General features: G+C 38.6%; 1 protein-coding gene across 5 annotated transcripts in view; it reads right to left on the bottom strand.

Annotated features, from left to right (window-relative positions):
* Window positions 1–12,263, bottom strand: part of map3k1 (mitogen-activated protein kinase kinase kinase 1, E3 ubiquitin protein ligase) — a 63,455-nt gene that overhangs the window by 15,378 nt on the left and 35,814 nt on the right. For all 5 annotated transcript variants that reach the window (XM_049469015.1, XM_015607366.3, XM_049469014.1 and 2 more), the window contains exons 3-10: window positions 11,185–11,400; window positions 10,881–11,081; window positions 9,890–10,006; window positions 9,481–9,629; window positions 8,172–8,293; window positions 6,590–6,671; window positions 2,481–2,676; window positions 642–908 (exon numbers count right to left, since the gene is read on the bottom strand). In XM_049469015.1, the coding sequence (XP_049324972.1) occupies window positions 642–908; window positions 2,481–2,676; window positions 6,590–6,671; window positions 8,172–8,293; window positions 9,481–9,629; window positions 9,890–10,006; window positions 10,881–11,081; window positions 11,185–11,400 (1,350 nt within the window). The remainder of the gene's footprint in view (window positions 1–641; window positions 909–2,480; window positions 2,677–6,589; window positions 6,672–8,171; window positions 8,294–9,480; window positions 9,630–9,889; window positions 10,007–10,880; window positions 11,082–11,184; window positions 11,401–12,263) is intronic.

A 12,263-nucleotide genomic window follows, 5' to 3' on the forward strand; every position in this document is an offset into this window, starting at 1 on the left:
GTTTTGTGCTACTTCCTGCCAATGTGTGGTCATGAGAATAAACAAGCTGCCATACTTGTGACCGGTGCATGTGATGCAGTGGTGGTGGAGATGCATGTGATGCACGACAGTGCGGTGATGGTGTGAAGGGTTGCCATGCACCTGATTCAGAGAAATCAGGAAACCCTAAATGTGAAGAATGTGGCGAGTGTGATATGAAGATAGATATGAAAGTGAGACATGGGTTAGAGTGTGTCCAATCTGAATTTTTTATAAGATCGGCTCTAATAGCTTATAGCTTATAGCTTTAAACAACAAGGCAAACAAAAGGATTTGGAATTCAGAAGAATGAAGCTCCAACCATGTTTCTCTGCACCTCAGTTCAAGTTCTTATGTTAGCTGCAGATGAATTTTGCTTTGGAATAGAATGTGACCAGTTCCTGGATCTTTTTCTGTATCTGAAGTTTTGAAATAACAGGACTTAAATACTACTTCATGGGCAGAGTAGTGTTTAAAACAGTCTATTTTCTCTAGGTTTATAAACATGTAGCTCTAAAAGCAGACCAAACACGACCAAGAATCCTCCTTTTACTGACTGGTACAGACCCAGAATGCACCACAAAGAATATAAGAAGGTCTGGAGATGTGGAGATCAATCTTACCAGTGCAGCCACGTAGACCTTGTAGACTGGGTCTGCACAGACCATGGAGAGCACACTGCAGCAGGATTCCACCACCACATCCCCTGAGACTTCACTTCCTGCTGCTCCAAGCCCCGCCCCTGCTCCAGCACCTGCGCTCGCCAAAGAGCGCTCGCCATTAGCCAACAGTAGAGCGCCGCTCACATCGTGCGACAGCCGGCGGAGTGCCATTTCTCTGATATTCCAGTTCCGGGAGAAGAGGCAACCCACCAGCTCCATACCAAACACCTGACAAAGCATCAGAAAATAAATTAAACTTTATCAAATCTGAACCAGGGCTTCGACATTGATTAATCAACATTAAAGTCAACATCACTAGTAAAAAATAGGGAAATGGTTAGATTTCAGCGACATACTTACACTAAGTGAAGTCATCTGATCTAATTCTTAAAAATACCAGTTCAATTCTTTATTTGAAAAAAAATATCTGTATTGTAAATTAATACCAAAGTCATCCAAACATTTTTTAGAATTCAAACTTTTTTTTTAGATTTTTCAAAATAGCACATCTTCCTTAGACTGAGAGCTTTGCACATCTTGCCATTTTCTCAGTCAGCTTTTTAAGGTAGAGTCACCTAAAATGGCTTTCAGTTAACAGCTGTGCTGAACTCACCAAGAGCTATTTAAATTTTGTGCCCTATTTGAGTAATGTTCTAATCCATATTATGGCAAGAACTACTCAACTAAGTAAAGAAAAAAAATACTTTTTAGGTCAGTCAATCTGAGGTAAAAAAAAAAATATATATTTTTTAAGAATCCTCAAGTGTACTCGCAAAGATAAATAAAAAATGTTGAAATGATTAAACTGGCTCTCATCAGGACCGCCCCATAAAATGAAGAGCAAGAGTTACCTCTGATGCACGGGGTAAGATAAGCCTCAGAAACTGCAAGTTAACAGAACCCGAGATAAGAGACAAATAATAAGAATATTTAGGTTTGTTTAAAACATTTATGTTTATTACTTGATTTCTTATGTTTTCATTCATATTCTGGATGACTTCAGTATTAAATTACAGTGTAGGAAAAAAAATGTAATAAGAAGGTGCACAGGGCATGCCATTGGCATAGTAACTACAGTAAATGTACAGGTGTGCATGCCACCCAGAAAGCTTAAGGTGTTGGATTTGCACGGCATTGTGGGAACTGTAGGGGTTTAGGAGTATTTAACTGTGAGGTCACAATACTTACATGTTTACATACTTTTGTTAATCTGCTCAGACTGTATGCAGGTCACCATGCAAGGCTTGAGCAGAAGATTTATTTGTATGGTTTTGGGCAGTGCTTTTCAGCCCAGTTCTCAGGGGTCACTAAAAATGGTGCACATTTTTGTTCAATCCCAGCAGCTCCCAGCACACTGGAGCAAATCCATTTAAAAATATTTAATACAGGTGTATTGGGAAATGGATTAGAGCAAAAAGAAGGATTTAGAGAACTGGTTTGGAGAACTGTGAGCACTTTGCGCTAAGTGCAAAACATCCTCATCTTCTGCTTTAATGTGACTAATATCTCTCAATACTTGACACCAAACATGTCTTTCCCAGTTAACTACATATGAGGGAAGCGTGAAACGGTACAATTGTAAAATTCTATACATTTAAAATGACCAAACTATACAATTAACATCATTGGGGGCATCTGAACATTAAGAGTTGTGTGTGTTAGAACTCTCCAAGGTGGCAGATCTTCAGTACTAGATTCAGGCAACACTGAGGGAAATCTAGCTTCAAAAAACCCAACAAATGTGTCTGGAATCTCTGGATCTCCCAACACAAAGACACCTCACTTACAACCACAGCTCACCTTGATCCAAGGCTCAGCCAGCTCTTTGTAGGTCTGAGGGATCTGCTGCACTCCGTAGTGGGGCAGGGAGAAGTCTCCCTCCTGCGACGCCCTCTGGCCTTCAGCATGTGGCGATGATGATGAAGAAGCAGCGGATGAAGGTACCTGGCTCTGGGAGCGACTTGTAGAGCTTTCCACTGTAGATGCTGGTTCATGACTGGATAAAAAAAAAAAAAGATGTAAACCATTCAGACAGTTTGCTAGAGTGTTGTGTTTACAACAGTAAAGTTCAGTTTGCTCTGCACAGTTTACGGTTTCCCCACTAACACAGCTGATGGAATGCACAGTCTGGTATAATAAATAAACAGATCTGGTAAATCAGATGTGTTTAAGCAGGAAAAGCAGCAAAACTGTATAGAGCTTTGTGTTTCTAGATTACAGAGGGACTAGAAAAAGCCTGGAATACAGAAAAAGCGTAATTATAGAAAGGCTAGTTACTTTAGGAATATGAATTTAATTGGCTTAGCAACTAATTTAAAACAAAGTTTAGGTTTCATGTCAAAATCATCCAATTTGTTTTTTGAACTGTGAATTAGCTACATAGAGATGAGCACTATTAGCACAGAATATGTACCAACATTGCACCCCAGCTAATAACTTTAACGGAACATTTAACAATGTTTTAAAAAGGTTCGAAAAACGTATAATAATAATAATAATAAGTTTGCATCCCAATGTTTTTAAAATGTTCCTCAAATAGCATTCCCAACTAGACAAATAGACAGACAAAAATGTTCCACTAACCAAAAATCGTTAGCTATAAGGCTCATATATATATATACACTCCTGAGAAACTTCTCCACCCTATTTGTATCTCTAACTTTCAGGGAACATGCACATACTGTACACACACCATAACATAACATTATGGTGACCTCTTTGTTTCTACACCCTTTGTAGTTCCATAATTACAGACTGTAGTCCTTCAAGTTCTCTACACACTTTTTTTTTTGTATTTTGTTTTTCACCCTGTTCTTTAGTCTGTGTTGCACTGGTGTAAGAGGATCAGATGCAGCAGTGCTGCTGGAGGTTTTAAACACTCACTCTGTGACCTAACTGTTTTTTTTTTGTTTTTTTTTTAAAGACACTCCTGCTCCACTTTGTAGATGGTCGGAGTCTGAGACAGGAGCTCTAAATATGTTGCTGCACGGAATACAAAACGTGTGTTGGTCATCTTTGTAGTCATTCATCAGTAGTCACAGCAAGACACTGCCCACAGAATGACCCACCACCCAAATAATAAGAATACCTGCTCTGCGGGGGTCCAGTGGGGTCCTGACCACTGAAGAATGCGGTGAATGATGAATAATAGCCAAGTATGCAGAAAAACAGATACAGAACTACAGTCTGTAATTATTATACAACTACAAAGTGTCCTTTATACTCAGTAGAGCTGGAAAATGGATAATGGGTGTAGAAACAAGCAGCAGGTGATCATAAATGATTGTTGTGATGTTTTGCTTGATCGGTGTATGCGGATGTAATAAGCACAAAGAACAGACAGAAGACTCCACGTATATATTTCTACTACATACTTCATATTTAACATTGAGCACAAATGAGCCTATAGCTATAAACAGACATCATGCAATTATTTTAATGCAGTGTTAATATTTTTTAGCACTACACAAACAACACAAAAAAAAAAAGTCTTGGTACGCTGTTATGAGAAAAAAAACAAAAAACGCACCTTAAATTCAACAGACGAACGCAGAATAAAAATGTATTCAGGAAAATTAGACTAATTACTGTTTCCCGGAGAAAAACAACAGGGTACGGTTTCAGGCCTTTTTGTGAGGGAGAATCCCACATCGGAGCAGTATTCATGTCTTGAGGGGTGGGAGTCACTGTAAAGGCGACTAGCTGCTAGCATTTCAGCCCTGGGCAGACACACAAAACACAGGTGGTGCCGGCCTGTCTAGCTCACCTAACCACTGAGAGAAGATCCAGCACTCTCAATTCCAACTCTGGGAGAAGTTTAGGGGTAGCTGTGTGTCAGGGTATCAGCACTCTGTCCAACTTCAGAACTTTCTCATCTTTTTTTTTAACCAGTTACAACTATAAAGAATTCACGTGTATGTTCACCTTTACTCTCATAACTAGTCTTAAAAATAATAGAATGGTTGCAAAGAATGCTTATTTGGAGCAGTGCCATGAATTAATCACCTTTGGATCTAAATCTTTTCCTGGAAATGTGTAAAAGTAGTGCTGGGTAACTATGGTTTAAATAAATCTTAGATTTTTTCACAAAAAATCTGATTTCCGATGACAGTACTTCAGAATAAGAGTTTGTGACTAAAAACTGAGAAATAACAGAATAAACGAGTTGCAGAAGAAACTTTGAATTAAGATTATTACTGTTTTTCACTAATTATCACAGATCCTCACCAGAGAGCGATGACACTACAGTTTTTAGAAATGCTACAATTTATTTTTAGCTAAATATACTCTTTATCCCACCGGGTGCTTGTGTCGAAAGTACTGGAACAGTGCTGGAACTTTTTTCGGTACGAGCTCAGTCCTCGAACTGTTTAGGAAATGTGCGCTTTAATCTGTGGGAGGCGCCAGTATCCAAGGTTAGACGGATAAACACCTCAGAAATGAGTAGTGTTTTCTGCTATTTTAAATTGAAAAGATAAAATGTCTTTGTAAAATTGTGATTATTCCATTTAAAAAATCTAATTAAAACTGTAATTCTAATTAATTGTGAAAATAGCCCAGAACTAGTGTAAAAGTTGAAAGTAAAAAAATGTAGTTAAAACTTTTTCATAAAATTGTAAATCCGGAATAAGGACTAATTAGAAACCTTTATATTAAAGAGTGGTTTATAATAGCAAACACATTTTATCTATAAGTAATGTGCTACAAAGTTAACATGGGCGATATGGAAAAAAATATATACATTTAGGGACACTTTCTAAATACAAGATCAAGTTTAGATATTTTAAACTTAGCTATAACTAAACTTAACTTAAAAAGGTTCTCCGTGAAGATGAATTAAATAAAATAGCTCTTTAATCCTCAACTGAAAAGGTGAGTTTAATTTAAAGAAATTAAAGGAACCAGGGATTCTACCTTTGCACAAATAACAGTTTTTAAGCACATTTTTTTATTTTGATGAGTATCAAAGTAACAATTACTAAGTAAGTAACTATATATCAAGTAAAATTATTCATTCAACAAAATGTAGAAGAAAATAGGAGACAAAATAGGAGAAGAAAACATTATATTTCTTCCCTTTTTCACATCTAATCCCTGTGCTCATAGGGCACATTCACATACCTACTGAGGTTTTAGAGCCACTGTATGTCTGTTGGCTGAATGGGGCGAGCGCTAGTGGTCTAGAGGTCTAATTTGGGCCTGTTGACAGTAGCATTCTTGAGCTCCCACTGTGGTCTGGGCTGTTGGGTCATATTAGGCCTGATGTGAGTGGCTTGGCACAATGCTGCAGCCCACGGTGGCAGAGGGGGCCATCAAAGCCTTCCGTCTGCTTATTTTTCCACAGGCCCCCTGTTTTCCTCCTGTGTCTACGTTCATGCAGGCCTTGCTGTCCTGCGTACCTCTGAGCACAGTGGACGCTCCTGCTCTGTTTCCTGAGCTTCATCTGATTGTCTTATCTCACAGCCTCACCGCGCGTCACATATGCCCTTTCACCCCAGCCGTGCGCAGGTGCTTCCTCCTCCAGCGCATACTGGAAACACTGCAGTCCGTGACTACAGTGCCACGAAGCGAACAATAGCTTGTATTCCTGATACACCCTTTCGAAGAGGTTATATTAGTGGAACTACCCATAATTCACTATGGTTATTGTTCAAAGGAACTTAAAGCATCCAGTAAAACTAGCCCTTAACCCTTCAAGCCCTAAATGTCTGTATAATGCCTAAACTAATCCTTAATTCTAATCCTAAAAGTCCATATTATCAGTTATATATTAGTTTTACAGCAGTTATAATAGAATAATTCAAGGTTATGGTAGTTACTGAACAATGAGTAGTTAGTCCTCAATAACAGTGTACATTGTTTCCTCAAAGGGGTTGGACTTTCAAAGAAACAATTCAAAGTGTTTTCACCTGTAAAAGTCGTGAGACTTCCATTTAGCCCTACACAGAGGGCAGATTAAGGGTTCATGGTTTCTCCGACATTCTTCGGCCCCTGGAAAACAAAGAATGAAGAGAGAGACAGGCTTAATTCCGCATCATTTGTCCAGGAGGAGATGGCTTCTGAGAGCCTGTCAGTGGAGATACAGTCTCAGAAGAGTACTACGCCAATTAGACAGCCCTTTAAAAACAAAGCCACGTCTTGGAATGAAGCGATCTATGGTTTTGATGTGTCGTGCCTACTGCAGTGAGACTTCCCAGAAAGAGAGAGAGATAGAAACGGTGAGAGGGACTCTGTCAACTGTGAAAAGCTTTATGGACAGCCGGGAGAGGTCCTGGAACATGAGCTGATTTCTTTAGTCTCACTACAGAACTTGGAAAGTGCTAGAGAATTCAATGTTTCAATGTTTTAAAGCTTTAAAAGACTGCTGTAACATATATCCAAATTTTGTACTTAAAAATATGCTGTAGGCTTTATATTACAAGAAATGTAAGTAACCTGAATGTTTAATGTCAACAAATATATTCCTGAAACAAATACGGATGCACACAGTGATGCATGTATGCAAAGTTTGGACACACCTTCTGATTCAATTTTTTTCTTTACTTCTTTATTTGATGTTCTATATTGTAGATTAATATTAAAGACATGAAAACAATTAAGTGGCACATGTGGAATTATTATGTAGTAAAAAAACACAATCCCCTGATCTAAACTTGATCAACTAAAATGAGCGTGAAGGAAAAGCAGCAACTATTGTTCAGCACCTCCAGGAACTCTTTCCTTCAAGATCTGAGAAAACCATTCCAGGTGACTTTACCTCATGAAGACACTGAGATTAAAATACCAAGAGTGTATTTTAAGAATAAGAATAAATGTGATACCTAGAAGAATCTAAAGATTAAAACATACACATTGAATGAGAAAAGGTGTGTAAAAACTTTTGATTGGTACTGAACAAAGAGTCAAATCAATGGTTCCAATATGAATGGAGGCAATCACAGCCAATCAGAGGCTTGACATGCTAGTGATGCAACAGAATCTGATCTGACTGGTCATGTTCATGCCATATACACATGAATCAAATACATGTGAGATCTAGGAGCACATCAAAGTTGCACAAATCTGATTTGAAAGGTCCACTCATCTCTCTTTAAAAAAAAAAAAAATACTAATAATCAAAATTATATTAAGGCAAAAAAAATCAGATGTCAAGTTTTTTTTTTTGTTTTTTTGACACTCAGGTCTTTATCCACATTGCTTTATGCGATTTACATACACTGTCAAGAACGCGAAATTTTAACATTATTTAATTATTTTTAGATATTTTAGAGAGGTATTACTATTAAACCACTACACTATTCCTGGACTGAACAGTTTTACTATTAGGTGACCACGTGATGTGTATTCGTGATGTATTGGTACTCCAGTTCTCCATACTTAACTCAAACAATGTTCAAATAATCACAAAGAAGATTCACGATTGGTGTGAGGTGCTGAAAAAAGTCAATGTGTATTCCACACGTGTGTCCTGTACATCTTACTGGTACTCACATATAGACATGCAGTGGTGGTGCAGCTTATTCCTGCATCCTTCTTCACACACAGTCAGACTCTCCTCATCCAGCATGTCCAGCAGACAGATTGGACACATCTGCTCTTCTTCGTCCTTCATACTGAACACACACACACACACACACACACACACACACACACAGCGATGCTTTAAGATGCTCAGTATTAAGTATTCTCCTGCCAGGCAGATATTTCTTACACAAGATGGGTATTCTGGAATTATGTCCCAGAATGCTGGCTGTGATCTGGCCTAGATGCTTATCCTGATGACTGGGAGGATCTACACTCACTACAACACAAAGTGTGTTGTGCCAGGCTAAAGGGAATGTCTAGATCCACAAAACTGAAGAGCTTCCAATTTTTCAGACAATGAATGTATTATTCTCATAAACTTTAAGCTTGACAGAGAAGGCCTGCTATTACTGTCAGCTTAACAGAGAGCCACAGAATACAATCAACAGCAGGACAAAACAGATCTCATATGAAGGGCTCCTTACAAATTCCACGATCATCTCAGATGTTTCAAGACTTAAACGCAGGGATACACAGGGATATGAACCCTGTAAGCACTTTCAGTGTCCAGTAAATACAGGATAGAGTCTAAATAAAAAATATATATATATATAATATATATATAAACTCTAATTCCTCTAATGGCAAGCCCACACTCTGTCTTCACAATCTTAACCTGGTCACACTGCATATCAGAGCACTGCTATATACCGTACAATGCCATCAGGAAGCCAACAAATGACAGGTTCAAGTTCATTTTATCACTTTTCTTGCATACAAAAAATCAAATTAACAATAACGCATTTAGCATTACATATCATACTTGATATCAGTTTACTATCTCTTTACAAACTGTATGTTGTCCAGCTTCAAGATATGAGCGGTCAAGACTACAATAGTAAATGTTAGCCAAGCTAACTTTACATCAGCATGTTTGTTTACCTTTAGAATCTCTACATATATATGTGCAAATTTTATTCTGATATGACTTGGGTAGCACTACTGAAGTAAATTCATGGCTGAAACTAAACTGCTTTGAAGCTAAATTTCTGACTGACTTTGTCCTGTTTGTAGTTAAGGAATATGTAAAGAAAGGTAGATTTTTAACTTTGTAAAGTTTCCGACTGGGCAAATGATCAGCATGTCTTAACTAGAGCACTCAGCAGTACCTGCCAAACAACATTAAACTCAGGAAATGCTTCTCCACTTCATTCCACTCGTCTTTGCTGCTCAAAGTTGACACTTCTCCGCTGTGTCAGCAAGCCTGTGTACTGACCTGCTCTCGTTGCTGGATGGCGAGGAGCTGGAGGTGCAGTTTGTGTGGGAGTTGGACATGCGGGAAACAAACTTCTGGATGGTGTTGCGAGACGGGGCTTTGATCCGAGAGCTCCGGCGGTTATGGTACTTCTGAAACAAGCTTTCCACCTGAACATAGACAGAAAAAGGACACATATATATAAATCTGAAAAAAGGCATTGGGGCTGTTTTACAGACAGATATTAAGCCTAATCATAGACAATATTTTCCTTTCATAGGAAAATCTCAGTTTAAAAAGCTGTGTAGTCCAACACTAATCTTAATCCTTGTCTGGGAAACTGCCCTTTTTTGATTTTTATAAATTTAACAAGCATGTTTAAATTCAACACGTGGTTTGCTGAAATGCTTGTCATGACTTTTTATCTTACCTCAAAGTTCTTCAGGGTCTTTCTCCAGAGAAGAGGGTCTGAAGACTCCAGCTGGAAGACTCTCAGCATGACAAAAAGGACATGGATGCAGAAGGCCCCTCGACCACAACTGCAGGTCTAGTTAATGAACAGTTACAATTACACAAAGATCTGTTTCCAATACAGGTATTACAATCATAATAGTATATACATTATATTGTATGTCTAAATATGTGTGTACACCCCTTCTAAAAAAAGCAATCATCTATTTTAAGCTACACTCACTGCTAATACAAATGTGCAAATGCACACACCCAGCTCGTCTAGTCCCTGTAGATATTAACAATATAACACAATTCTTTGGAGCAAAGAAAAATTAACCTATTGGCACTATGCCTAATACCAGACACAGATGTTTTCTCTGGAATAATGGTGCTCCATCCAATATTTTTGATGACTTGGGAGTACAGAAATTGGTGTGGTGAGCATACAACATCCTGACCTCACATTGCCGCTGAAGGCAATCAAATTGTGATGACAATCTTCCAATTAACCAACACAATCGAGCTGTTTATCCCCGATCACTAGTAAGATTACAAAACAAAGAGGGTGAATACTACCGCATGCCTCCTCTGATACATGTTAAGTCAACTACAGCCTCATTTTTTAACTGCTGCTGATGTGGCATTGCCGAGTAGTATTACAGCGTGCTCTGAGGAAAGCGCAGCGACTTGGCTCCGATACATCAGCTCACAGACGACTTGCTGAGTGACATCACCCTTTGGAGTGAAGTGGGGGGGGGAGAGAGTGTCATCTACCCAACCAGAGAGAGCAAGGCCAACTCTGCTCTCTCAGAGTTTCGGCAGTTGATAGCAAGCTGCATGACTGGGATTCAAACCAGCGATCTCCCAATTAAAAAAAATAGAGAAATTTATCCCGAAATCCTCAGAAATCGAAATCACAAGGGCCACAGTGTCAAAGCATTTTTTTATGTTCATATGTTGATGCTTACCTGAGGACCAATGAACACACGGTATTTGTTGTCTGGGCTGTCGCCTCCAATCAAGAAGGAATTAGGTCCTATTTGCTGGAGCAGGTAGAGACGGGCCCTCATGACTTTGTTAACCCTGCGATTGGTCTCTTCTGGGCTGTAAGGCGAAAAGCCGTCTGGTGAAGGAGCTCGACGAGGGGGCGTCACCCTGCCACTCTGGAACTACAGAAACCAAAAAAAGATACATGCATTCATCAGCAATTAACAATTATAGCCATTATATTACTAAATACATTATTAACAGAACTCATCATAGCAAGCTCACAGGAACTGGGGATGCCCTCTTCCTTCTGACACCGGGTGACTCCGGCTTGCTGGTTCTGGTGGATGAGGAGGATGTGGAGGATGAGGAGGGTCCTGGTGATGGGCTGCGTCGGCCCCGGCTCTGAGAGGAAGAAGAATTCATACTGTCGCTGCCGGATTCAGGACCCTGCCTACCGGCCTCACTGCCATCTGGTCGCAAGGGAACCGGCTTCACCACCTGCAGAAAAATAGGATGTATATTAATATACTGCAAATAAACACACACACTCACTATTTACAGTACACCTTTTTCTAATCACAGATCTTGCATCTCCCACAAAACTAAAACAAAGTGCCGTTTTATTCCAGAAATAGCACTGTACCAATATAATAACCACTTTAATAAAAAGACACTACAGTAGGGATTTCTGCAACATAGCGGACCTAAAATGTTTTAGGCCAAGAAAAATGTTGATGCGTTTGCCCACATAAGGGTCGTAAGTGTAGGTGATATAAAACCCACTTTCCATGCAGTAAAATAAGTCCTGAAAACCGGACACCTAGAGAAGATGCTTGTCCACTCTCTACTCCACTTAATATATAATAATTTTAGATCAGTAAAAGGAATCAACACAAATTTTGCATGTTTGAAAATAGACATAAAAACAGACAACCATAGCAAATCGAAAGGTTTAAAGGACATAAAATGTTTGTTTTCCTAAAAATAAAAAAAAGTTTATTTTTTTTAATGAAGTTCAGGAAAGTGGCAACTTTATGATTTGTATTCATTACATTTTGATAGTTGCAGATTTACTTTAATATTTTGAAAAATGTTCTATTACTAATACAATTTCAGTAACTTTTCTTAACAAACATGAAACATTTATATGTAATGCCTGAATAAAAAATCCTCTAGATATAGGTGTGTAATATTAGCCAGAAAATGTACAAAAGCGCTTGCCTGTTAAGGTGTTAATTGGATGAAGTGCAAGTTCAAGTACAACATTTAAAAGTCTTTGATCCGTGTGTAAAATATTGAATTAAATCTTTTGTATAATAAAATTGTGTATCATTGAAGGTTTTAAGTACATGGACCTGCAT

Source organism: Astyanax mexicanus, chromosome 20 (assembly GCF_023375975.1).
Source record: "Astyanax mexicanus isolate ESR-SI-001 chromosome 20, AstMex3_surface, whole genome shotgun sequence".
Classification (NCBI taxonomy): domain Eukaryota; kingdom Metazoa; phylum Chordata; class Actinopteri; order Characiformes; family Acestrorhamphidae; genus Astyanax; species Astyanax mexicanus.